This window comes from Saccopteryx leptura, chromosome 3 (genome assembly GCF_036850995.1).
Source record: "Saccopteryx leptura isolate mSacLep1 chromosome 3, mSacLep1_pri_phased_curated, whole genome shotgun sequence".
In the NCBI taxonomy this organism is placed as follows: domain Eukaryota; kingdom Metazoa; phylum Chordata; class Mammalia; order Chiroptera; family Emballonuridae; genus Saccopteryx; species Saccopteryx leptura.
Genome location: NC_089505.1, coordinates 89,956,091 through 89,984,053, shown reverse-complemented (window position 1 = coordinate 89,984,053; position 27,963 = coordinate 89,956,091). Strand labels below are relative to the sequence as shown.

At 45.0% G+C, this 27,963-nt stretch overlaps 1 protein-coding gene and 1 non-coding gene across 2 annotated transcripts; one reads left to right on the top strand and one right to left on the bottom strand.

Annotated features, from left to right (window-relative positions):
* Nucleotides 1-27,951, bottom strand: NMNAT1 (nicotinamide nucleotide adenylyltransferase 1). The gene is made up of 5 exons (XM_066374997.1): nt 27,851-27,951; nt 6,774-6,944; nt 3,972-4,155; nt 2,961-3,103; nt 1-2,645 (listed from the first exon to the last, which is right to left on the bottom strand). Exons 2-5 carry the CDS (start codon nt 6,886-6,888, stop codon nt 1,699-1,701), a joined length of 1,389 nt encoding a protein of 462 aa, XP_066231094.1. The 5' UTR covers nt 6,889-6,944; nt 27,851-27,951; the 3' UTR covers nt 1-1,698.
* Nucleotides 16,402-16,477, top strand: TRNAA-GGC (transfer RNA alanine (anticodon GGC)). Its single transcript has one exon. It is a non-coding gene; the product is annotated as a tRNA-Ala (tRNA).
* Nucleotides 27,952-27,963: the final 12 nt, after the last annotated feature.

The window sequence follows — 27,963 nt, the reverse complement described above, 5'->3', positions numbered from 1 at the left end:
TAAAATGGAAATAATGTAAGTTATTTATTCTTTCTTTGCGGACCGGTACCAAATGGCCCACGGACCGGTACCGGTCTGCGGCCCGGGGGTTGGGGGCCACTGCTCCAACCAACTGAGCCACACGAACAGAGAGCCTGATTTGTTATCTATAGTTGGTTTGATTAAATAGTCTTCCATTTTTTAGTGCTGTTAATCTCTTATTTTAAAGATAAAAGGATTTGTGCATTCTAAAAAGAAGAAATATGCCATAATACTGAAAACATTCATGTTAGCAGCTTCTGATAAAAAGAAAAATATACCAATTTTAATTTACTACTGATTTTTACCAAACTTTAAAGCTGTAGTTTATGAAACAGGATCACAATTCCCTTCTCCAGTTACTAACACCCAGACTGTTCAAATTCCCAAAAGGGAAGTCCAAAATTTCATGCTGTAGTACAGTCCTTCCTCACCATGTCGCAGTTCACTTTTTGTGGTCTCACTGTATTGCAGATTTTTAAGTTGTATATATCTAATTTTGTATTGCTAATTTTTTGCTATATTGCAGGATTTTGTGATATATAGTTATTTTTTGTGTGTGACAGAGACAGAGAGAGGGACAGATAGGAACAGACAAGACAGGAAGGGAGAGAGATGAAAAGCACTAATTCTTTTTTGTGCACCTTAGTTGTTCATTGATTGCTTTCTCATAAGTGCCTTGACCTTGGGTGGGGGTACAACAGAGCGAGTGACCCCCTGCTCAAGCCAGCAACCTTGGGCTCAAGCTGGTGAGCTGTGCTCAAACCAGATGAGCTTGCGCTCAAGCTGGCGACCTCGAGGTTTCGAACCTGGGTCCTCCACTTCCCAGTCTGACACTATCCAGTGTGCCGCCTGATCAAGCTATAGGTATTTATATGTATTTATTATTTTAATTATTTTTGTGGTAAAATAAGCATTTTCTAGCCTAAAAAATTGAAAAGGTTTGTAAGAGTGCGGGGAGGGTTTATAAAGCCTTAAAATTTATATAAATAATAAAATAAATATAAGGTCACTACTTCGTGGATTTTCGCCTATTGTGGGGGGTTTGGAACCTAACCCCCACAAGATGAAGGACCATTGTATTTCTTTTTTGTTTGTTTAGTGTTTATTTCATAATTATAAATTTAACTCTGCAATCCAGCTAAACGTGGAAGGGTTAAGAAAAGTGTGGAACCCCATGAATTGTGGTGTGGGCACGAAGATTAGAGAACATTCCAAGCAGTTGGGGACAAAGGGGTGCTCTCCTAAGCTACAGAAGGAATGGTCTGGGGGTTAAGATAAAACACAAGTGGCCTGACCAGTGGTGGTGCAGTGGATAGAACATCAACCTGGGATGCTGAGGGCCCAGGTTCGAAACCTCGAGGTCACCGTCTTATGCACAGGCTCTCCAGCTTGAGTGCAGGGGAGGGGGGGTGTTGCCGTGTTGAGTGTGGAATCATCAATATGATCCCAAGGTTGCTGGCTTGAGCCCAAAAGGTCGCTCACTTAAAGCCCATCATCGCTGGCTTGAGCACAGGGTCTTGTACTTGGCTTGAGCCCCTGGTCAAGGCATATATGAGAAAGCAATCAACAGCTAAGGTGCAGCAACTACGAGTTGATGTTTCTCATCTCTCTCCCTTCCTGTCTCTGTTTCACTAAAAAAAAAAAAAAAAAAAAAAGATAAAGCACAAGTGAAATTTATTAGAGTTGTCCACAGTCAGCAATGGTGATCTTTTTGCTGGTCTTGCCATTCTTGGACCCAAAGTGCTCCATGGCTGTCACAATACACATGCCGTCTTTCACCTGACCGAAGACCACGTGCTTGCCGTCCAACCACTCAGTCTTGGCAGTGCAGATGAGAAACTGGGAGCCGTTTGTGTTGGGTCCCGTGTTCGCCATGGACAAGATGCCAGGCCCTGTATGCTTCAGGATGAAATTCTCATCATCAAATTTCTCCCCATAGATGGACTTGCCGCCTGTGCCATTGTGGCGTGTAAAGTCACCACCCTGGCACATAAATCCGGGAATAATTTTGTGAAAGCAGGAACCTTTATAACCAAATCCCTTCTCCCCAGTGCTCAGAGCGCGAAAGTTTTCTGCTGTCTTTGGAACTCTGTCGGCAAACAGTTCAAAGGAGACGCGGCCCAAGGGCTTGCCGTCGATGGCAACGTCGAAGAAGACGATGGGGTTCGCCATGGCTGGGCACAGGCGGCTCTGGGACAGTGCTGTCTGCAAGGCGCTAGTGTTTCCCGAGTTAGTGTCTACAGCGTTCCTCTGCAAAGGGGCCAGGGTAACCCCGGCGTTCCTCTCTTCACTCTCAGAGCTATATAAATTATGCTTTTCAATATATTCGTGGACAAGATCTGGAACCAAGTAGCGGATGCTCTGGCCCCGGCGGAGCGCCCGCCGGATCTTGGTGGATGAGAGATCATTGGTTATCCATTCATTCACCAGGTGAATGTTGGTCCGGTGTTTCCACAGGACATCAGACTCATAGATGAATTTTTGAGCATCGGTGCCAAGCCGGTTAATACATATGAGCCCATAGTCTCCCACAATTTTGGTGATGTCCTCGCTCTTCCACAGGTTGGGGACACCAAAGGACTCTAGCACATCTGTCCCACACAGCAGCGTCACCTTGGGCACACCTAGGAGAGGAAGAAAACACTGCTTCATGGTTTCCTGTTCAATAACTCCCTGTATCAATATGAATGCATATGTGTTTTTCTAGAAAGAAGGTTCAGAGCTTTTATCAGATTCAGATTCTCAAAGGAGACCTAGGCCACCTCCAAGGAGAGAGTTGCTCAGGGCGCCTCTTACTCCCCACCCCCCATCATCAGCTTACGCCGGGCATTTTCCAGGTACCCACACGGACTGAATAGAACGTAAGAACAGAAAGGGGGCTTGCTCAGCTCCGGAACCTCATCATCTTCAGCCGGTAAGTCCTGGTAAAACATGCAGACCTTTTGTTTTAGGCACTAGAGATTTCTTCTGACTGAGTTCTGATCTTTGCTCAGCCCATTTCCTCTTCCGTCCAGGCACTCCTGGAGCAGGTGTGTCCTGCTGGTGATCACAGCGACTAGCCTCCAGCTTCTCTTGATGGTGTCTATAAAATGACAAAGCAGCAGAAGAGTCCTCTTTCTCACAATGCTCGACTAAAACGCCATCCCTCTGCAGGTGCCCAAGAGCTTCTGACCCAGTGTAACCACAGGTACATACAGTACCTGACCAGTCAGAATGGGTGCTGCCCAGGACACTGTAGTCCTGAGTCCTGGCTACCGGGAATGAAAGCAAGGAAAATCCTTACTATTCTAAGCTTTATGTATCTGTGTCACAACAACAAGAGTTAACATTATTATTATTATTATTATTATTATTTGTGCTTCTCATATGTGCCTTGACTGGGGGGTCCCAGCTGAGCCAGTGACCCCTTGCTCCAGCCGGTGACCTCGGGGTCTTAACCTTGGTCCTCTACATCCCAGGCCAATGCTCTATCCATTACACCACCGCCTGGTCAGGAGAGTTAACATTATTTATTATGTGCAAAGCACTCCATTAAACCCTTTGCATGGATTATTGGATTAAATGTGACAGCCCTCACATGCTGTCATGGAAGCAGCACACAAGACACAGATCTGTCCACGATCACGCATCATGGCTTCCCTTCCTTAACTGACCTGCCTCTCTCTTTCGTATCTCAGAAGATGGATGACAATGACATTATCTTACAGCTCTGCCCTTCTCAGTTGGGGCTCAGATAGGCTGGCAGGCTCTTTGGTGTAGATTCTCCAGCAGAGATACACACAGGGACAAGCATGCAGATATCTCAGAACGTGATGAAAGACCCAGAGGCTAAGGGACGGCCCCATCTGTTTCTGTGCCCCACAGCCATGTCATAACCTTACACCCTAGTGATAGTTCCATGAGCCAACCCATTCCTGGAGAACTGACAAAGGTCATTCCCCCATAAATACCTGAGCACGGCCGCAGTCTCTACCCACTCCTTCTGAAGACTCTCCCAGGTGTCCACTTCCACCCAGAGTGAAGTCTTGGTGGCGAGTTCTGCCATGATGACTCGATGGTGGGCGGAGATGAGTCCTTTCTTTTTATATGCATCGCCAACGGGAGAAATTATGCCTTTGGTAACTCTGTATTTTCCTGTTTAAAGAGTTAGGTTTGACATGAGGTACGACAAATTAGATTTTATGCACAGGAAATATGATCATCAATATGATTTTATAATCAAAGACTCCTTTTTTTAAAAAACAGGAATTCGGGTTCATTCATTCATTCATTCATTCAAAATTACAGTAAAATAGATGTAACATAGAACTGCCTTGTAAAACACATTAATCAAGTTTTATTGTCCATGTATAGTATAAAAATAACCCATTTCTCTCCAGCCTCTGATATTATGAAGTTTTAAAATTTTTGTCTCTGCCCTGGCCAGTTGGCTCAGCGGTAGAGTGTCGACCTGGCGTGCGGGGCACCTGGGTTCGATTCCTGGCCAGGGCACATAGGAGAAGCGCCCATTTGCTTCTCCATCCTCCCCCCCTCCTTCCTCTCTGTCTCTCTCTTCCCCTCCCGCAGCCGAGGCTCCATTGGAGCAAAGATGGCCCGGGCGCTGGGGATGGCTCCTTGGCCTCTGCCCCAGGTGCTAGAGTGGCTCTGGTCGCGGCAGAGCGACACCCCGGAGGGGCAGAGCATCGCCCCCTGGTGGGCAGAGCATCGCCCCTGGTGGGCGTGCCGGTTGGATCCCGGTAGGGCGCATGCAGGAGTCTGTCTGACTATCTCTCCCCGTTTCCAGCTTCAGAAAAATACAAAAAAAAAAAAAATAAATAAATAAATAAAATTTTTGTCTCTGTGATAGGCAAAATATATCTAAGTTTTAATTTTAGTTCCCTGATTATTATTAAGTATGAACACCTATCTATCAGCACACAGCACAATCACTTATACAACAAAATAAATCTTTTGTGTGTAAGGAAGGAGAGAACTTTCCTCGACCCTCTTAGAGTTCCCCAGCTGGGTCTGAAAATTAAACTGAGAAATATAGATTCTCCTTGGGGTGGTGGACACACAATGCAATATACAAATGATGTGTTGTTGAGTTGGATACCTGAAACCTATATGGTTTTATAGATCAATGTCACCCCATAAAGTCAATAAGAAAAAAAGATAGGCCTTGGCCGGTTAGCTCAGTGATAGAGCATTGGCCCAGCACCAGGTTTGATTCCTGGTCAGGGCACACAGAAGCATCTGCTTCTCTACTCCTCCCCCTCTCACTTCTCTCTTTCTCTCTCTCTTCCCCTTTTGTTCGATTGGAGCGAGCTGGCCCTGGGTACTGAGGATGGCTCCATAGCTCTGCCTCAGGCACTAAGAAGGGCTTGGTTGCTGAGCAATGGAGCAGTGCTTCAGATGGGCAGAGTATCACCCGATAGTGGGCTTGCCAGGTGGAACCTGGTTGGCCACAAGCCAAAGTCTGTCTGTCTACCTCCCCTCCTCTCACTGAAAAGAAAAGAAGAGAAAAGAAAGAAAAAGAAAGAGGGAGGAAAGGAGGCAGGTAGTGAGAGAAAGAAAGAGAGAAAAAGAAAGAGAGAAAGAAAGAGCGAGTCTGACCAGGTGGTGGTGCAGTGGATAGAGCATCGGACTGAGATGCGGAGAACACAGGTTCGAGACCCCAAGGTCGCCAGCTTGAGCGTGGGCTCATCTGGTTTGAGCAAGGCTCACCATCACTGGTTCAAGCAAGGGGTCACTCCATCTGCTGTAGCTCCCTAGTCAAGGCACTTATGAGAAATCAATCAATGAACAACTAAGGACCTGCAATGACGAATTGATGTTTCTCATCTCTCTCCCTTCCTGTCTGTATGTCCCTGTCTGTCCCCCTCTCTGACTCTCTCTGTCTCTGCCACAAAAAAAAAAAGAAAAGAGAAGAGAAAAGAAGAAAGAAAAGAAAAGAGAGAGAACACAACACGGGAACCTTCATAAGGAAGCGAAGATCCCAGGAAACAGTTAATCCTGAGGATTTTTTTTTTTTTTTTGTATTTTTCCGAAGCTGGAAACGGGGATAGACAGTCAGACAGACTCCCGCATGCGCCTGACTGGGATCCACCCGGCACGCCCACCAGGGGGCGATGCTCTGCCCACCAGGGGCGTAGCTCTGTCCGGAGCAGAGCTACTCTAGCGCCTGGGGCAGAGGCCAAGGAGCCATCCCCAGCACCCGGGCCATCTTTGCTCCAATGGAGCCTCGCTGCAGGAGGGGAAGAGAGAAACAGAGAGGAAGAAGAGGGGGAGGGGTGGAGAAGCAGATGGGCACTTCTCCTGTGTGCCCTGGCTGGAAATCGAACCCGGGACTTCTGCACGCCAGGCTGATGCTCTACCACTGAGCCAACTGGCCAGGGCCAATCCTGAGGATTTTAATGCTAGGTTTGATGAAGAGCAGGCAGCCATGGAGAAACAGGACATGGCAAAGAGCATAAGATGAGCAAGTGTAGTAAATTCAGGGAAATGTATTAAGGCCCGTTTATTTAGATTCTTCTTGGCATCCCTTTGTTTTCAGAGAAAAGGATGCTCCTTTCTTCTGGGTATAAGGAGGGCACCTCTCACATAAGGTTTTATGACCTGCTTTGGGGGAGGAGGGTGGGAAGGAAGTCAGAGTGACCTTGCTGATTCTGCAAGTTTCTCAAACTCCTTCAGCTTAGAACATCCTGTCACGGGGCCATATTTGGGAATAGTGTGTTCAGAACCCCACCGTTGTTCTTGGTTCCTGTTCCTACCTGTTCCGTCCATGTAGTCCTTGGCCAGCTCAAACAGCCTGAGGTGCATGTTGGTGATGGGATTAAAGGAACCACAAGCAAGGAGAACCACTTCCGTCTTCTCTGAATTTGCCATGCTAAGAATCTGAAGTTGTTGATCTAAGTGGAATACTCTGACACCTCCTTTGTGGGCTACAAGGGAAAAAGAAAATCAGCTATAGGTCTTTTGACATCCTTTTGTGTTCTCATTCCAAAGAGATGGATTAAATATTTGGCTTCAATGACTATGCTACCCGAATGGCAAAAATGATCCTATTTCTCCTCTCTTCCTTTTCAGTGTAAATTTGCAGCTCCTACCATAAAAGATAGGGATCCCCTTCCCACTCTGTGTGACTTGCTTGGGCCGAGAGAAGGAGGCAGATGTGACAGTATGCCAGTTGAAGCTTCGCACACTTCCCCTTTCTTTTGGATTCCTGCCTCTGCTGCGAAGCAGGCCCAGGCTGGCCTGCTGGAGGGCGGCAGAGCGTGCAGAGAGCGCCGGTGCTCCTGCTGATAGACAGCCAGCACTGGTTATGTGGCTGAAGCCATACCAGACCAGCCAAACCAGAGCTGGCTCAGACATAATGGCAAGCCTGGGTGAGTGAGGTCAGCCCTGCCTGGCTCGGATCAGCAAACCCACGAGCTGACCCTAGACTCATGAGCAAAAATGAATGTTTACTATTGTATGCTTCTGAAGTTTTGTGATTGCACTATTGGGGCCATAGTTAACTGGTACAATGATATTGTCATTTGCCAAATGCAACTCCCCAGCAACCTGTCCTTCCAAGCAGTCTTCTGCCTCTAAGTCAACACGATCCCATTATCACTTTCCACTGAATAATAGTTTACAATTTACAAACCTGCTTTTTCTTTATAATGAAGTATATTTCTCAAAAATTCTAAAGGAGCAAATCTGCTTTTCATATAACTTATTCCATTTGATATTTCCTTGTATCTAGTGAAGTTATGCAAGACATCTGATCTAAAACTTATTAGCCTGGTTAGTGGTGGCACAGCAGATAGAGCATTGACCTGGGATGTTGAGGTTGCTGGCTTAAATGTAGCCTCATCTGGCTTGAGCGTGGGGTTGCCAGCTTGAACATGGGATCATAGAAATGATCCCAAGGTCACTCACTGGCTCGGCTGGAGCCCCCCCTAGTCAAGGCACTCATGAGAAGCAATTCATGAACAACCAAGGTGATGCAACTATGAGTTATGCTTCTCATCTCTCTCCCTTCCTGTCTGTCCTTTGCCTCTCTCTCTCTCTCTCTAAAAACTTTTATTAAATGAATATAGATTGAGAAATCACAAGGTGATAAAAGGTCCATGATGAAAACCAACGGTCATCAACCATATCTGCTCACCCACCCCTCCATCTAGCTGCCTGAAAGTGACCAGCTAACTCTTTTAGCTATTGCTTTTGGTAGATTCTACCATAATTCTATTATTATATGTCTTTAATACTATTCCTTAATTTATCCACTGTAAAAAGTGCCAATTTGTTCTTTTCTTCTTCTTCTTTTCCAAGTGAGAGAAAGGGAGATAGAGAGACAGATTCCCACATAATCTCCGACTGGGATCCACCCGGCAACCCCCATCTGGGGCTGATGCTGTGCCCATCTAGGGCCCATGCTCGCAAATGAGCTATTTTTAGTGCCTGAGGTGGAGGCTCCACAAAGCCATCCTCAGCACCCAGGGCCAATATGCTCAGATCAATCAAGCCATGGCTGAGGGAGCAGAAGGGGGGCAGTGGAGAAGCAGAGATTGTTTCTCCTGTGTACCCTGACCAGGAATCAAACCTGGGACATCCACACACCAGACTGACGCTCTACCACTGAGCCAACAGCCAGGGCCAACAGTGCCAATTTATTTTTATGATTTGTAAGGATTAACCCTCATATACCACCACTCTACTGTCCCAAACTTCCATACACACACACACACACACACACACACACACACACACACACACACACACACAGAGTTTATCCCTAGTTTCTGCTGAAAATCTTCTTCTCCTAGAATTTTGAAGGCTCTACTTCTAGATTGTTGTGCTAATAGTGAAAAACCCAAAGTTACTTTCAAATCTGAATCCTCTAAGTGTGACTTATTTATTTTCCCTTGAAGCTTGTAAGATCTTTGTCCCAGTGTTCTGAAATTTTACAGTGATGTCCTCTAGTGTGGTTCTATTTTCATCCACTGTGCTGGACACTGAACAGGCCCTTTTAAGCAAAAGAGTAATAACCTTCAGTTCTGAAAACCACCCGTAAATTGTTTCACTCACAGTCTTTCGCTTCCCATTTTTTCTGTCCTCTTTTTAAATGCCTGTTATTTAGAGCTGAGGCACCTAGATTGGTCTTCTAATTTTCTTTATTTCTTTTTTCCATTCAGCGAGAGAAAGGGAGGCAAAGACAGACTTCTACATGTGTCCTGACTGAGATCCAACCAGCAAGTTCCCTATCGAGCAATGCTCTACCCATTGGGAGCGTTGCTCCATTGCTCAGCAACCAAGCTCTTCTCAGCACCTGAGGCTGAGGCTATGGAGCCATCTTCAGTGCCTGGGGCCAACTTGCTCCAATTGAGCCATGGCTGCAGGAAGAAAAGAGAGAGAGAGAGAAGAGGGAGAGGGAGAGGGAGAGAAGCGAGAGGGGGAAGGGTGGAAAAGCAGATGGGTGCTTCTCCTGTGTGCCCTGACCAGGAATTGAGCCCAGGACATTCACATGCCAGGCTGACACTCCATCACTAAGTCAACTGGCGAGGGCTCTTCTAATTTTCTTATCATTTCTCTTTTATTTCCACCTCATGCTCTAATTTCTACACATCTCCAAATTCATCCTCCAATCCCTCTATTAAGCATCTCTTTTTTTTTTTTTAATTTTTTTTTAAATTTTTTTATTATTGATTTTAGCGAGAGAGGAAGAGGGAGAGAGAGAGAGACAGACAGAAACATAGATCTGTTCTTGTATGTGCTCTGACCAGGGATCGAACCGGCAACCTCTGCTGCTTTGGGACGATGCTCTAACCGACTGAGCTATTGGAACAGGGCTCTATTAAGCATCTCAACTTCTATTATACTCTCAATTTCTAAGACCTCTGCCCTCTGGGTGTTCCTTTTTTATGGTATTCTGGTCTTGGTCTTGTTTCACCAAGGTATTATTCCCTCTTATCTCTTCACCAACCCTTCAAAAAATAGCTGATGGGGAGTTCCGTGTGTGGAGGTACGGCTTTCCACAGTGGGCGTCACTCTGCAGTAACCTGGCTGTCAACATGGGTAGGTCTCTCCACTGGACTGGTCAGATTCCACTGAAAAGTCTCATCCAATCTCCCACCTGTTTAGCAGAATAGTTAGGGACCTACAGCCCCAGTACTGATGTGTGCTGGATGACCCTGGGTCGCCTGAGACCCAGGTCTCTTTTGTCCCAGTTTTTCTCAGTCTTAAAAATAATAGAGCCTGCCTGAGGACTGTGAGGATTAAATGGGGTAATACACCTAAAACTGCTCCTGGCAAGAAGCAAACACATTAGTATAGCTAATATAATGCACATTGCTATAGCTGTTAACATTGCATATCATGTTGCTACTCTTTTTGTTCTATAGTTCAACTCTTTTTTTTTTGTGACGAGACAGAGAGAAACAGACAGACAGAGAGAGGGATAGGAACAGAAGACAGACAGGAAGAAAGAGCAATGAGAAGCATCATTTCTTTTTTTTTTTTAAGGCAGTTCCATTTTTTTTTTTTTTAAGGCAGTTCCATTTTTTTTTTTTTTTTTTTAGAGAGGAGAGAGAGAGAGACAGAGAAGGAGAGAGAGGAGAGAGAGACAGAGAGAGAGAAGGGGGGAGGAGCTGGAAGCATCAACTCCCATATGTGCCTTGACCAGGCAAGCCCAGGGTTTCGAACCAGCGACCTCAGCATTTCCAGGTCGATGCTTTATCCATTGCGCCACCACAGGTCAGGCCAGCATCAATTCTTTGTTGTAGCTTTCTCATATGTGCCTTAACTGGGGGGCTACAGCAGAGCGAGTGACCCATTGCTCAAGCCAGCGACCTTGGGCTCAATCCAGTGACCATGGGGTCATGTCTATGATCCCGCACTCAAGCTGGATGAGCCCGTGCTCAAGTCGGTGACTTTGGGGTTTCGAACCTGAGTCCTCTGCATCCCAGTCCAATGCTCTATCCCAGGGGTCGGGAACCTTTTTGGCTGAGAGAGCCATGACCACCACATATTTTAAAATGTAATTCCATGAGAGCCATACAATGACCCGTGTACATTACGCATTATCCAATAAAAATTTGGTATTGTCCCAGAGGACAGCTGTGATTGGCTCCAAACACTCGCAACCATGAACATGAACGGTAGGAAATGAATGGATTGTAATACACGAGAATGTTTTATATTTTTAATGGTTTTTTTATTTATTTGAGATTTGTCTGTGAGCCAGATGCAGCTATCAAAAGAGCCACATCTGGCTCACGAGCCATAGGTTCCCGACCCCTGCTCTATCCACTGTGCCATTGCCTGGTCAGGCTAGTTCAACTCTTTTTTTTTTAACAGAGACAGAGAGTCAGAGAGGGGGATAGATAGGGACAGACAGAACAGACAGACAGGAATGGAGAGAGATGAGAAGCAACAATCATCAGTTTTTTGTTGTGGCATTTTAGTTGTTCATTGATTGCTTTCTCATACATGCCTTGACCATGGGGCTACAGCAGATGGAGTAACCCCTTGCTCAAGCCAGCGACCTTGGGTCCAAGCTGGTGAGCTTTTGCTCAAACCAGATGAGCCCGCGCTCAAGCTGGCAACCTCGGGGTCTTGAACCTGGGTCCTCTGCATCCCAGTCCTACGCTCTATCCACTGCGCCACCGCCTGGTCAGGCGTAGTTCAACTCTTTTTGATCTATGAAAACACTGGTATCAAATAGTTCAACCAAACAGTATTAACTTAATTGAATCTGTTTGTATTTTTTTCCTGGAGGCTTCTTCTCCTGCAACTCTTTCTGTAATCTGGACTAGACATCTCTAATCCTCTGTGCAGGTGTCATTCTTTTTTTTTTTTTTAAGCGAGAGAGAGAAGAGAGAGAAATAGGGACAGACGGGAAGGAAGAAAGATGAGAAACATCAACTCATAGTTGCAGCACCTTGGTTGTTCATTGATTGCTTTCTCATATGTGCTTTGATTGGGGGGGGGGGTTCCAGCTGAGCCAGTGACCCCTTGCTCAAGCCAGCAACCTTAGGTTCAAGCGAGTGACTTTTGGGCTCAAGCCAGCAACCATGGGGTCATGTCTATGATGCCACGCTCAAGCAGGCAATCTCATGCTTAAGACAATAAGCCTGCACTCAAGTTGGCGATTCTAGGGTTTCAAACCTGGGTCCTCAGTGTCCCAGGCTGATGCTCTATGCACTGCATCACTACCTAGTCAGGCTGGTGTCATTCTGAAATCTTTTTCATCTGTCTCCTGAGTTAGAGCCCCGATTAATTAGAATCACAGCATTGACTTGCATGCTTTACTTTCTAATTTTTTCTGGAGCATATCCTCAAGTAGTTCAGTTGGTTAAAGCATTGTTCTTATATGCCAAGGTTGTGAGTTTGATCCCTGGCCAGGGCACATACAGGAATCAATAATGAATGCATAAACAAGTGGAACAACAAATTTATATTTCTCTCTCTCTTTTTCTTTCTCTCTCAAACCAATCAATAAAGAAATCCGGCCCTGGCAGATTGGCTCAGTGGTAGAGCGTCGGCCTGGCGTGCAGGAGTCCCAGGTTCGATTCCCGGCCAGGGCACACAGGAGAAGCGCCCATCTGCTTCTCCACCCCTCCCCCTCTCCTTCCTCTCTGTCTCTCTCTTCCCCTCCCGCAGCCAAGGCTCCATTGGAGCAAAGTTGGCCCAGGCACTGAGGATGGCTCCATGGCCTCTGACTCAGGCACTAGAATGGCTCTGGTTGCAACAGAGCGATGCCCCAGATGGGCAGAGCATCGTCCCCTGGTGGGCGTGCCAGGTGGATCCCGGTCAGGCGCATGCAGGAGTCTGTCTGACTGCCTCCCCGTTTCCAACTTCAGAAAAAATACCAAAAAAAAAAAATAATAATAATAAAAAATAAAAAAAAGAAATCCGTATGAGGTTGATCTAATCACTCACTCTATGTCTTAAGTTTCCTCAAAACCAATTTCAGTTATTATGAGGACTGAATTCAAGGGTAACACAAGGCAAAGCACTTAGCATATTGCCTGGCACACTTAGCATAAATAGCAGCCATTACTTGTGAAGGAAGTGATACTGTTGCTGATGGTGATGCCACAGGATCAACTGGAAACGGCAAAACGATTAATGGACATGTGGTCCTCCCCAAATCCGCCCAGAGACCCAGAGGACCAAAGGTCCTTGGAGTGTGACGAGATGAATAGCAGAGCCATGACCAAGTTATCACTGAGGTTCTTTGTGGTCACCCTCAAATATGGCCACCAACCCTATGATGACACTGACAGAACCAATCTGTGTCACTGAAATTATTCACAGATAGAAGGAATATTGAGCTGATGATTGGGTCGATACATACTGAGAGCAATTGCTCATTAACTTCAGAGCACCTCTGCCCAACTTTGTGGCAAGGATGAACAAGAATCAACATGTAACCCTGGCCGGGTAGCTCAGTCAGTTAGAGCATCATCCCGAAATGCCAAAGTCATGGGTTCAATCCCGCTGTCCGGGCAGGTACAGGAAGCAACCAATGAATGCACAACTAAGTGGAACAATAAATGCATGTTTCTCTGTCTCTCTCTCTAAAATCAATCAATTCAAATTTTTAAAAAATTTTAACAAGAATCAATGCAAATTCCCAATGACGCCCATACAATTTGAACAAGGTTCAGTGTTTGTGTTCTGTAATGAATCAGGGACCAAACATCCTACAAGGGGCAAAAGAAGATAGGAAAGCCAATGACAAAGTCCTGGGCGCTTCAGTTTAAGTAGTTAGTGGGAACGGAAATGAGAAACATTTATTCAATAAATATTTGGGGCCTTCTCCAAACAAGGCACCCTGGTAGGGAGTGCAGGAACACTGCTGACCGCTGACAGGAAACAAAGGAGAGAAGGCCCAGCGCTGCTCCATGGGGCACTGAAAAATGAGTTCATCGGGAAGAGTGACTTAAATGTCCTACCTTTCAATTCTCCCAAGGCTGAAACCAGAGTTCACTTGGGCCTTGTTTCCACCCACGCCCTCCCAATCCCCTACTCCCACCTGCCAATTCTCATACAAAGTACCAGTGGCATTATGGGGTGGGGGTGAATGCAACACGCCACAGCACCCTGGGCTCACAGGGAAATTAGGGCATCCTGCCAGCTACTCTCAAGGACCATGGTGGAGGGCTTAGGTGCAGCTGGAGCCCAGTGCCAAATAGCCCTGCCCGTCTCTAGTTTAAGGTGCCATTCCCCAAGGGACATTGAGCTGTGACCTGGAAGAACAGTAAGGCTGAGATCAGGAGGTACTGGTTCCCAAGGGAGCCGCTGGCTGTACAGGGAAAGATGGAACAAAGAGCTTGGAGCTCCTCCCTGACCTATCGGACAGAAGAGCTTAGGTTTCCGGGTGCTCCCCAGGGGCAGGCCTGGGGAGGGGGCGCGGGAAGCTGATCTCTCGGCTTAAAGAAAGCTTTCTCCCTCGTCACATCCATGACCTGTCTCAAATATCTAGCTCAGTCCTATTAATTTACTGTGAACACAACCAGCCTGAGCTCAGCCTACACTTGAGACCCTCCAAGCCACAGAATAATTGAGTTCCTATCATAGGCCAGGGTGGCTTTAAGACTAGGACCTGTCCCCACGGGAGAGCGAGAGCGCAGGGAAGGTGACGAGTGGGTGCAGTGGTCAGGCCACTCTAACAGGACTGTTTGGATCTTCCCTGCTTTGCTCCAGGTGCTCAGAGACCAGCATCACCATGATACACTACTGCCTGGCCCACACAGCCTATCGCTTGCGCTGCTGGCTGCCGAGTTCTCACCAGCTCAGGCTGTAAGTGTCCCTCCCCTGCCACTGTGACCTCCCCCCCAAAAAGTCATTGCTTTCTGAGGTAGTCTTTTTTTTTTCTTTTTTTTTTTTTTACAGAGACAGAGTCAGAGAGAGGGATAGACAGGGACAGACAGACAGACAGGAACGGAGAGATGAGAAGCATCAATCATTAGTTTTTCGTTGCGCATTGTGACACCTTAGTTGTTCATTGATTGCTTTCTCATATGTGCCCCGACCGCGGGCCTTCAGCAAACCAAGTAACCCCTTGTTGGACCCAGCGACCTTCGGTTCAAGCTGGTGAGCTTTTGCTCAAACCAGATGAGCCCGCGCTCAAGCTGGCGACCTTGGGGTCTTGAACCTGGGTTCTCTGCATCCCAGTCCAATGCTCTATCCACTGCGCCACTGCCTGGTCAGGCTCTGAGGTAGTCTTGAATTTTAAAATTTACTTTTTTTTTTTTTTTGTATTTTTCTGAAGCTGGAAACGGGGAGGCAGTCAGACAGACACCCGCATGCGCCCGACCGGGATCCACCCGGCACGGCCACCAGGGGGTGATGCTCTGCCCATCCGGGGCGACTCTCTGTCGCAACCAGAGCCACTCTAGTGCCTGGGGCAGAGGCCAAGGACCCATCCCCAGCTCCCGGGCCATCTTTTGCTCCAATGGAGCCTCGGCTGCGGGAGGGGAAGAGAGAGACAGAGAGGAAGGAGAGGGGGAGGGGTGGAGAAGCAGATGGGCGCCTATCCTGTGTGCCCTGGCCGGGAATCGAACCTGGGACTTCCACATGCCAGGCCGACGCTCTACCACTGAGCCAACCGGCCAGGGCCTAAAATTTACTTTCAATTTTCAAGTTCAATTTTGCTAACCTTCTCTGGTTTTAAAAACATGAATGTGTGTTAACGAAGCATTTTGTAAACATTAAGCCAGTTTTTAAAACATTAATGCCTGACCTGTGGTGGTGCAGTGGATAAAAGCGTCGACCTGGAAATGCTGAGGTCGCCGGTTCAAAACCCTGGGCTTGCCTGGTCAAGGCACATATGGGAGTTGATACTTCCAGCTCCTCCCCCCCTTCTTTCTCTCTATCTCTCCTCTCTCTCTCCCTCTGTCTCTCCCTTTCCTCTCTAAAATAAATAAATAAATAAAATTAAAAAAAAATAAAACATTAACTTTTTCAAAAAGAACAGCAATTATTTGGCTTGTTGCATTTCAGGATGTTATATTAGCTGACTTAAATAATGTGAGTGACTTGACAACCCTGGAATTTATACCTATGAAAAGAAGCTATTCCTTTTAAAACAGTAACTTTGAGCATGTAACTAGATTCTAATTATAACAATGTGCCATTGCTTTACATAGTTGGTGGGTATATTTTGAAATTGCCTATTTTTCTTGAGTATCTTCAAAGGGGACAAATCTGTCTTCAGAGGGGGTAAATCTGATTTCTACAAATCCCCTAAAGTCATTCAGTGCTAAACTCAATTAATAAAATAAATAATCAAAGTGACTGATAGAGTTTATGGTGAAAAAGAGAGAACTATTAGTTAATGAGGAAGATTTTCTTGTATGCACGTAAACTATATACATGTAACCTCAGAGTTTCAAAACTACTTGCATGGCCCTGGCCGGTTGGCTCAGTGGTAGAGCGTCTGCCTGGCGTGCAGGAGTCCCGGGTTCGATTCCCGGCCAGGGCACATAGGAGAAGCGCCCATCTGCTTCTCCACCCCTCCCCCTCTCCTTCCTCTCTGTCTCTCTCTTCCCCTCCCGCAGCCAAGGCTCCATTGGAGCAAAAGATGGCCCTGGCGCTGAGGATGGGTCGTTGGCCTCTGCCCCAGGCGCTAGAGTGGCTCTGGTCGCAACAGAGCAACACCCCGGAGGGGCAGAGCATCGCCCCCTAGTGGGCGTGACAGGTGGATCCCTGTCAGGCGCATGCGGGAGTCTGTCTGACTGCCTCCCCGTTTCCAGCTTCAGAAAAATACAAAAAAAAAACCCCAAAAAACTACTTGCGTAGTAACGGCAGACTTCACTTGGTTGTTAAGTTGTGGTCAGGAGCTTAACCCTCAGTTTACAAATGATGCTCAATGTGAACCATCTGGCTGGAGATAGAGCAAACACTACATAGGAGCACAGTTAGGACTCTCTGACCTGGTTCAAATTCTAGCGCTACTTCTTACTACTAGGTGTTTGTTCTTGGACAAGACACTTCATCTGAGTCTGTTTCCTTATCTATAAACTGGGGAACCACAGTTCCACCTTCCGAGGATGTATGCACACTAAGTGAGGAAATGTATATAAAAGATCTGGCACATTTGTTTACTGATTATAAATATTAATACTCATACTTGTGGATTTCCTTATAGCATTAATTCAATCATGGTAAAGGAACCAAGGTTCTAAAGATTCGTTAGGGACCAGTATCAATAGTGCTTGTGAAATAATAGCTGAATAAATGGCAGCTACTTTCAATATTTTCCTTTTTATTGAATTTACTGGGGTGTCGCTGTTTAATATTCTCATTGGAGTATTCTTAGACACAATTTTGCTCTAATGGGTTGGATCTCAATTCATCTTTGCTATGTTTAAACTTTATCGCTGTGATGTCACGTTATCCTGAAAACAGAACCTGACTTTGGTGTCTCAAAGCCATTTCATCACTAAACAGTAATGTGAACTGTAACCCACTGTGTCCCTCACAGCCAAGTGACAGTGTTCTTGTTGGCCATCACCACTCTGGTCCTCCAGTTTGATGTCCTGCTAAGGTAAGTCCTTTCATCTGCCAACCCCGCGCCTGGCAGCTGGGCATGCCTGTCTTACCCGCGGCGGGGGTTCGGGTGATCTTGGTGATTCATGTTTAACTGCAGCCTGCCCCACTGTGTCCGACCCTATTATTGTTGGTAAGTCACCTGCTTCCCCTCTTTGAGAAGTAAATTTTAAAAAAGTCTCCATACAGTGAGAATAACTGGATCTGGACAGATTGAGTTTAATTTTTAATCAGTACTTATTTCTTCTAGTGTAAGAAGAGACAATGAAGGCACCGTTTCCATTTAAGTTTTCCCTAGAGACCAGCCCCAACAGCCGAGTATCAGCTGATGTCTGCAGGGCTGAGGATGGCACAGGCACACTCGACCACATTATGGCTTGATATGTTAGTTCAGATTCTACATTGGAAATCAGTGTTTGCAGGAAAAAGTCAGTCAGTTAATAACTTTCTTCTTGGGGCCCTGGTCGGTTTGTTCAGCCGGTTAAGAGCGTCATCGTGAAACAACAAGGTTGCGGGTTCAATCCCCAGTCAGGGCACACATGGAAAGTGGCCAGTGAGTGCATGACTGAGTGGAACGATAAATGAATGCTTCCCTTCCCCCTCCCCTCTTTCTCCCTTCCTCTCTTTGTGTCTCTGAAAATAAAAAAGAAATTAAGCCCTGGCTGGATAACTTGGTCGGTTGGAGAGTCCTCCAAGAGCTGGCTGTTGCTGGCTGGATTCCACGGTCAGAACACACAAAGGAGCAGCTCCTGTTCCTGTCTCTCTCTCTCTCTCAAAATAAATAAATAAATAAATAAATAAATAAATAAATAAATAAAAACACCCCCCCCACACACAGCTTTCTCATTGGGCAAATGAAGCAAATGCAATTTGGTACATTCGAGGAAAAAAACTGCAGTTCTAAGAACATTGACATTCTAAAAGTACCTGAAAACTGAGAATCCCCTTAAGTGACAGAGAAGGAAACTGCGACATGCTGTAATCAGCCCACTTCAAACTTGCCGGTTCTACAACAGGAGGTTTGTGTGCAGCGAAGCATATTTCCTTCCTCCAGAGGCTGGAATTTCCACAAAATATTGTTCGCCAAAATAGCAAATTAACATGAATGAGAAAAATGGCAAACTTCACTTGTCCACCGATTATGAATATCAACAACTCTTAATACTGCCGGTGGGCGGTTATACAGCATTGATTTGCAGCCATGCTAAAGAAACCAGGGTTCTTCAGAGAGTTCGCAGAGCCAAATGAACCTAGTGCCAGATTAGGATTAGAATTCAAGGGCTGCAGTGCCTCCTGCTGCTGTGCTTAAAGTGGATTTCTTCTAATAAGTAACAAATTCTTTTTCTTTTATTTTTAATTCAGTGAGAGGAGAAGACACAAAGACAGATTCCCACATGCACCCTGACCAGGATCCACCCAGCAAGCCAACTAGGGGGCGATGATCTGCCCATCTGGGGTCGCTGCTCCATTGCGTAGCAACCGAGCTCTTCTTAGTGCCTGAGGCAGAGGCCATGGAGCCATCCTCAGCACCCCAGGCCAACTCGCTCCAATCAAGCCATAGCTACAGGAGGGGAGGAGGAAAAGAAGAGAGGGAGAGAGGAGGAGTGGGGGGGGGAGAGAGAGAGAGAGAGAGAGAAGCAAGAGGGGGAGGGGTGGAGAAGTAGATGGGTGCTTCTCCTGTGTGCCCTGACCAGGAATCAAACCTGGGATATCCACATGCCAGGCAGACTCTCTACCACTGAGCCAACTGGCCAGGGCCATAAGTAACAAATTAATGTGTAACCCAGTACATGCATTTTCAGGCCCACATCTTCTCGGTACTGCAGCCAACCTCTCCTTAACAACTTGGTCTGTAATATCATCTTTACTTTCTTCACCATTGGTAAGTGTACAGTCGCGCTCCCAAGCACTTAGTGTTTATTTACTAAATGGGTAGGGCAGGAATTCCCACTTTCAGGAGCTCACAAACTGGAATTTAAGAAAAAAAAATCACATTTAAAATTCAGGTGAAGAAAAAATTTTAAACTTTCTTTGTCACGTTTTTTAGTTGTTCTAAGATTTTAATATGAAATGGAATTAAGTTTAAATACAAATATTTCATGTTGGTGTTATAAAATTCCTTACAGTTCTATCAGAGGGAGGCCCATCATTCAACCCACAACACCACCAGCTACTCAGCCCCTCTGGGCTTCCCTTTCCTCGTTTATAAAATGCAAGTAATGCCTGCCTTGCAGTTCTGCTGTCAGGTTTAAATGAGACAATGAAGAGGTTATTCCAAAAACAGTCACAGTTACTATCACTGGCCTTGCCAATACCACAACCTGTCAAAGGCACACCTGAGCCAGGCTCGATTCTGAGCATCTCTGTCCAGAAGCCGGGAAACACTTCCTGTTGAGGTTGGCCTTCAAGAATGTATCCCGGAGTTGATTGAGCCCGAGAAGCTGACGCTGCCCTGCTGTCCTTGCAGGTTTTGCTGTGCTGCTTACTAACTTGGAACCCGTCCCACGGGCACTACAGAGGATGTTTTCTGCATTCGGTGTGGGGTCCTTCGGGGAAGGAGTCTGCACCATGGTGTTAACAGTTTTGGCAGCTGACTGCGTAGGCTTTTAAATACTGAATTTCTAAAGGCTCAGCCTAATCTGAAGCTTGGTTGTATACAATACACCATTAGTCTTTGATATTTATTTTCTACTTACACTAAAAATAGAGGTATGTGGAGATTGAATTCCTAGTTAGACACTGGCCACAGTTAAACATTTCACCAAGGAAAGTTAAAATAATTCCATGAGCGGTTTTTCTTTTTGTACATGAATTCCTCTTTGCTAGAATTTTTTAAAAAAAATTTAAGTTATCAGTCAACACTGGGACTGTTGGACTAGGTGTGGCACCTTAAGCAGCGAGCCTTCCATCTCTTGCTAAGTTGATGCCTTTCTTTAGATCCTTGTGGCAAAAACATGTAAAATATATGTTCCAGTTACAAGACAAGTATTCTTCACAGAGCTTTTTCCCTCCTAAATACAGGAAAAAACGACTCCTGAACTGTACTACTTGTCTGTGCTGCTATCAGTGAGCTGCTTGGTCTCTACAGGTAAGAAGGAAGCTTCCCAGTGACCTCTCTTCGTCAAAGGGTTACCAAGAAGGAAGCTTCCCAAGTAACCTCTCTTCGTCAAAGGGTTACCAGTCCTTCGAGGGAAGGGACTGCCCAGCTAGGACTGTTACATTGCAAGGGGAAGTCCGAGAAGCTAAGGAGTCTGGAAAGCAAGAGGGAAAGTAGAAAGGGTTAGAATGGGATATAGAAAGCCATCCTTTGCCCGTTACCTCTACTCCATTTACCCAGATCCCCTTCTCCATCCTACAGTGCTGTTCTCAGGCCTGGGGCTGCTCTGGCTGACCAGTGTGACCTGCGCAGGACCAGATGCTAAACCCACAGCCTGAGGCTGGCACTCCCTGCGGCTCTCCTGCCTCACACAGATGTCCCCAGCAGGTGGAGGCTGTGCCAGCAGCACCACGCCTGACCAATGCCAGCAAGCACATGACCATCTCCCACCCTGCTGCTCGGAGATGAAACAGTCAGCTGGACATCAGAGCTGCAACAACAGGAAGCACATCAAAACCAGAAGAAAGTTGCCCTTTAAGTATTAACGAGCACTGATAATGGATAAAAAGTAGTTCAACCAAAATCACCCCAAATAAGGATCTCCTATTAAATACTTTCTAGATCATTTCTGAACCTCCTTTTTTTTTCTCTCTCTCTAAAGTTTGGGGACCCCTGCTGTGTCACCACAGGTCAGGCCCCAAATCAGTTTTTGTTTTTTGGTGTTTTTTTATTTATTTATTCATTATAGAGAGGAGAGAGAGAGAGAGAGAGAGAGAAGGGGGAGGAGCAGGAAGCATCAACTCCCATATGTGCCTTGACCAGGCAAACCCAGGGTTTTGAACCGGCAACCTCAGTGTTTCCAGGTTGACACTTTATCCACTGCGCCACCACAGGTCAGGCTGAACCTCCTTTTTTGTTTCAATAAAGTTTGTAACATCAGCAGGATGGTTGCTATAGAAATAAGTATTGCAAAAGAAGTAAAATATAAATCTTAGTAATGAACAAAAGTTCACTTTCAACAGAACAGTGATTCAGATTGTGTATTTGAACAAGGTCAATTTACTGCTTCTTTTAAAACGCAGTGAGCCTGACCAGGTGGTGGTGCAGCGGATAGAGTGTCAACCTGGGATGCAGAAGACCCAGGTTCAAAACCCTGAGGTCGCCAGCTTGAACATGAAATCATAGACATAACATCATGGTTGCTGGCTTGAGCCCAAGGTCACTGGCTTTTGGGTCAGTGGCTTGGCTGGAGCCCCTGGTCAAGGCATATATGAGAAGCAATTAATGAACAACTAAAGTGCTGCAGCTTAAAGTAGGTGCTTCTCATCTCTCTCCTTTCCTGTCTGTCTGTCTCGCTCACTAAAATAAATAAATAAATAAATAAAAAGATAAACCTGGAGCATCTCACAATGCTAAAAAAAGTTAGTGCTCAAAATAAAATAAAATAAAATGCAGCAGGATATTTTAGAGTAAAAATAATCACAATGTCCTCCATACAAGCTACAACAACCTTTTGCATGACAATCAATTATTATCTAGAAAATAGCCAAGCATCGCACATGATATTTTGTCTCCTTTTCCTGTGTATTCACAGGTTCTAAGGTATTTTGGGCGGGACCTAGTTACTCACAGATGCTCTTAACCTCTTAAAGAAGTGGAGACAACACTATTTCTTGAGGAAAAGAACAGTGCCCATTGGCAGGGGAACAAATTCAATATAAACATCTCCCAACACATCTATGACAGGCACAGACCTTCACAGTAGAAATAATTGTTTCCATCTGTTTCTCAGTTCAGGTGGGATCTGCTGGAGGGGAAGTTGCTTAAATACACTACCTACCAGATGGCACTTTCTAGCACCTTCCACATCCCAGACATAATGCTAAAACTTAGGAATTAGAAACCTGAGTAAAAAAAAGAAGAAAAAAACCTGAGGAATGCATACATTAACAATGAAATCCTTTGAAATAGTTCTACTTTGATTAACAGAAACTATTTTAATCTTTTTTTTTAATTATTATTCATTTTAGAGAGGAGAGGGAGAGACAGAGAGAGAGAAGGGGGGAGGAGCTGGAAGCAGCCCAGGGTTTCCAACCAGCGACCTCAGCATTTCCAGGTCGACGCTTTATCCACTGTGCCACCACAGGTCAGGCCAGAAACTATTTTAAAACAGCAGCCTTTTACATTCTCTAGACTTCATTAACCAAATATTGACAAGTCAGATAAACATCAACTTATCTCAAGATAGTATTTTTATCAAAAGTTTTTTTTTCTGGCCCTGGATGAACGGGTGGCTCAGTTAGTTTGAGCATTGTCCCAATGTGCCAAGGTTATAGGTTTGAACCCCAGTCAGGGCACACACAAGAATCAACCAATGAATGCATAAATAAGTGGAAGAACAAATTGATGTTTTTTCTCTTTTTCTCTCTCTCTCTAAAATCAATCAATTGAAAAAAAAATTTTAAGTTACATTTTTTTCCTGACTTTTCTATCTTGCCTGCCACCAAACCCAATCTCCTTGAAGATCTCAACATGATGACAACCCATCTTTCTCTCTGCTAAGGCGAATACCTCAAATCATCCTTGTGTTTTTTTTTACACCCTTTCATGAAATCCTAATAACTCCACCTTCAAAATATATGCAGAATCCAACCACTTTTCACTATTGAGAAATCTTTTGTTTCTAAATCCAAGAGGCTGCTTCTTAAGACCAAGACTGCACAGTATTTCCGTATCTTGAAATTATGCAACATTCTTAACATACCTTCACAAAATGAAATTACGTTTCTTAATTGATAAGCGTAACGTGAAGCATAATTTAAACCAGCACTTTAATACCTAACCATTTACTTTTATGGTTTTACCATTTCCTACAAAACCAAATCTAGTTTCACCACTTAATTTCACCAATAAACACTTATTTTATGCTACTGATATCTTAAGATATATAAATTGTGCTTTTATTGGAAATTATTAAATTCTAAAATGCTATTTTTGTTGTTCCACTTATTTATGCATTCATTGATTGATTCTTGTATGTGCCCTGACCAGGAATCAAACCTGAAAACCTTGGTGTATCAGGACGATACTCTAACCAACTGAGCTATCTAGCCAGGGCTCTAAACTGTTATTTTTTTTAGCTGCCTCATAATTCAGATAGCCATAATCAACAATTCTCCCTCACAAGCTACCAGAATTCTCTGTAATGACACCTTTGCTCAGATGGGAAGGAACTTTTGATGAGCAACTATTTTGTGGAGGATGCTTTGTTTTAGAGGATCTTAATCTGGAGCCTGGGCTTCAGGGTTATAATGTCTCCTAAGTTATAAGCAAACTGTTAAGTATGTATACATACAAGCAGCTTTCTGGGAAAATGTCAAGGAATGTTTGAGAAACTAAAAACATCAAGCATTAAACTCATTGAATTTACTATAAGAATAAAATATAGTACTTGCCTGACTGGTGGTGGCACAGTGGATAGAACATCAACCTGGGATGCCAAGTACCCAGGTTCGAAACCCAGAGGTTGCCAGCTTGAATGTGACAAATGATCCCAAGGTAGCTGGCTTGAGCCCAAGGTCACTGGCTTAAGCAAGGGGTAACAGGATCTGCAGCAGCCCCCTGGTCAAGGCCCATATGAGAAGCAATCAACGAATAACTAAGGTGCTGCAACTACAAGTTGATGCCTCTCATCTCTTTCTTCCTGTCTGTCTCTCAAAGAGAGAGAGAGAGAGAGAGAGAGAGAGAGAGAGAGAGAGAGACTACCTTTTTAAAAATTATTCAGTGAGAGGAGGGGAGGCAGAAAGACAGACTCCCACATATGCACTGACTGGAATCCACCTGGCAAGCCCAATAGGGGGCGTTGCTCCTTTGCTCAGCAACTGAGCCCTGAGTGCCTGAGGTAGAGGCCACAGAACCATCCTCAGTGCCCAGGGCCAACTTGCTCCAATTGAGCCATGGCTGCAGGAGGGGAAGAGAGAGAGAAGAGAGAAGCAAGAGGAGGAGGAATGGAGAAGCAGATGGGCGCCTCTCCTGGGTGCCCTGACCAGGAATTGAACCCGAGACATTCACATGACAGACCAATGCTCTACCACTGAGCCAACTAGCCAGGGACGACAGACTACTGTTTTATAGGTATTGAATTGGAGGTACATGCAGGAAATCCAAGTGGAGAGTGCTGGTAGGCAGACAGAAATAGACTAGAACCAAGCAATAAAACCCGGAGATACTGAACACTATCTTTTATCTAATATGGTTCTCACTGAATGGCAATACATTTGCTCATTCTCTTTGGATGGGCCTGTTCCTTTTAAATACATATACATACAATTATGCTTATTTAACTAAAATGATGATGATGATGATGATAGTAACATTCATTGAGTTATTCCTGTGTGCCAAGCAGTATGCTAAACATGCATGTAATCCTTACAAGACTCCAGTGAAGTAGGCACTGTCAATGTAAGAAACAACCAAACCTGTAGAAAATTTTTATGAGTTTATTTGAGCCAAACTGAGGACAACCGCCAGAAAGCAAACTCTGAACGGACTGAGAAAATGCTCTGGAGGATGGCAGTTTTCCCGCTTATTTTATACATTAGAATCCAAGCAACAGACATAAAGGGGCAGGGGGTTACATGAAATTCATTGGCGATAGATTAGGAAGGCAGGGAAATTTCTGAGATTGAAGGTTAAAACAGAGAGACACATACATTTCTTTTACATTAGTGGGTACAGGATTGCTAACAATGAACATTTACAGCACACAGATGATATTTGGGGAACAAGAAAGCAATAGGAGGGGGTCTGTGGTCTTGTGCTCTGGTGCAGTGGGTGTTCCCTGAAGGGTCTGGAAAAGGAGATTACTCTGACATTTTAAAGGTATGCTAAAAAGACAAAAGACAGGCTCACTTAAGGTAACGACTGACCTTTGTCATGGAAGCTACAGGCCTAGGATGCGATTGCCCACCATCATCCACTTTCAGTTAGGAATTTTTATGTCCAGACCATTCTGTGCGGTTACTTTCAGTTTCTGAGTTTGTAGGCCTGCTACACTGGCCTCCCCTGAGCTTGTCCAGTTTATTAAGTGGCCCCCTTTTGTCCACAGTCTGTGAATTATTTTTGTCCCTTTTAACAGAGGAGGAAACTGAAGCTGAAAGAGGCTGATTAACGTGCTCAAGATCTCACAGCTCATTTAACAACCTTGACTCTGATTAAAAGTTCATGCTCTTAACCACTACACAATACTTAAGAGTGGTACTCTCTACTAGCAGACATTTGAGAGACCCATGTGTTCAGAGAGCCTTTGGTTCATGGTACTACTTGTTAGTCACTCAAGTTTCATCTGCCCAGGCATTTTCCCTACCTAGTTGGAGCAACTTGCACTCTCTAGGTTCCCATCCCAAGTCCAAGTTTCTAAATTCCTCCAGCTGCCAAGTAGTATTTATAGGGATGCCTCACTTAATTGTGCTTTGCTTTATTGTGCTTCACAGGTATTGCATGTTTTCGCTTTCTTTTTCAAATTCAAAGCAAGCCCCTCCGCCCCACTTTATTGTGACACTCAAGTACGGTGGTCTGGAACTGAACCACAATATTTCCGAGATATACCTGTATCTGGTTTCCCAGTAATGGCTCCAGTTCTGGAGTAATTTCCCCCAGTGCTCTCTCTTCCCATGACCACCTACCTAATATATCACTCCTCTTTTTTCCATTTATTCTTCCCCATTCCCAGGGCTTGGATTCTATTTCTGTTGTAGAACTGGAACCCAAACCAATTTCTCTTACCTATGTACTGGGAATACATTCTCCATTAACTCTAAACAAGGACCCAAAGGTATGTAAGAACGCTCAGCACAGACTGCTGGGTCAGATCAAGTCACTGAGAAAGAAGAACAGGCAAGTACAATGCATGTCTGATGAGGACTTTCCTTCACAGCTTCAAGGTTGCACACACCAAAACCAACACAAATGTCTGAATAGAACACTGTATCATGTCAAAGTTAGGGGAAGTACACAGTGAGCAAATGTTTATTCAGCAATTTCTTCAAATGGTGAAAGAAGAAAATGTATTTTCCAGTTTTGCTTTGTTTGGCTCAGATCCTAAGTATTTGTCATCAAAAGTTCCATATTACTCAAAATGTTGGTACTTCCGCATATATTCACATACCAAAAATTATGGTAATTACATTAACCAGCACTTTTACAAAGGACATTCTGTGATTTTTGAAGCGTTTTGCAGGGAAGACCATTGAACTATTCCAACCTGTGTCAACGTTTTGTTTTTTAATCCACACTTTCCTTTTCTTTTCAATTACAGTTGACATTCAATATTATATTAGTTTCAGGTATACAGCATAGTGGTTAGACATTTAAATAACTTATGAAGTGGCCCCCACAATAAATCTACTAACCACCTGGCACTACATATAGTTATTATAATATGGTTGACTATATTCCTTATGCTTTACTTTACACCCTCATCAACAGTCTTTTCTAAGTTGGGCTAGAACAGTGGTTTCACATCCAAATTGTAATTCTGAAATACAATTTATGGTTATAAGTGAGGAATTCTACCATCAGACAGAACTGACAGAAATAATTCATCCTCGTTGTTCTATGGTAATTTCAGTTGGCAGTTTGTTCTGGGCGTCTGAAAAAGAACTAGCTTTAAAGACAACACCTCCATTTTGCAGGACATCCTACTGACTCTTCAAAGAGATAGGCTGAGAACACCAGAAAGGTTTCCACCTTATTCCTGAGTAATTTTTCAAGTGCTGCCCAACAGCTTGTTGTCTTTTTCTCAAGGGGCGCTGAGTGTCAAACCGTTTCCAGGAAGGTAGGTGCATATAGTATTTTTATAGATTTGAAAAACATTTCGGAGGTAAGAAAGTCCTTCAGAACACCCCGCCTCCCCCACCTCTACTAGGTTCAAGAAGCCTCTTCTAGAGGAACCTTTTTTCCCCCAGGGGGAATTCACCAGTTCTAAAGGCCAGAGGCAAATTTACCGAGGTTTTGGTTTCCCAGAAAGGTCAAGATTCCTCGCCCGAAACTTGAATATGACCTTGCCTGGGCAACCGTTGTACTTGACCCTCAGAGACTCCACCATGTTGAACTCCCCTAAATTTGCCAAAAAAAAAAGAGGGGGGGGATCCTGGGCTGGCTTCCTGTCCTGAGACACAGGTTTCTCGGGGACTCAGAGTAGGTACTCACCACGTCCTCAGTGCAAACCGGCCCGAATCCTCCGAGAGATGATCCGCCGCCCGATTGTCAGAAAGGGGAACACCCGCGGCCGCACCCTCATTGGCTCCAGGAGGCCGGAAGTC

What these genes read in the sequence shown, in the direction of transcription:
- NMNAT1 (XM_066374997.1), bottom strand. Translation starts at nt 6,888, where the DNA reads ATGGCAAATTCAGAGAAGACGGAAGTGGTTCTCCTTGCTTGTGGTTCC. An exon ending in GGACTACATGGACGGAACAG is followed by an intron (nt 4,156 to 6,773) that starts GTAGGAACAGGA and finishes CTCTTTAAACAG; the next exon opens with GAAAATACAGAGTTACCAAA. An exon ending in GAGACTGCGGCCGTGCTCAG is followed by an intron (nt 3,104 to 3,971) that starts GTATTTATGGGG and finishes GTCATTTTATAG; the next exon opens with ACACCATCAAGAGAAGCTGG.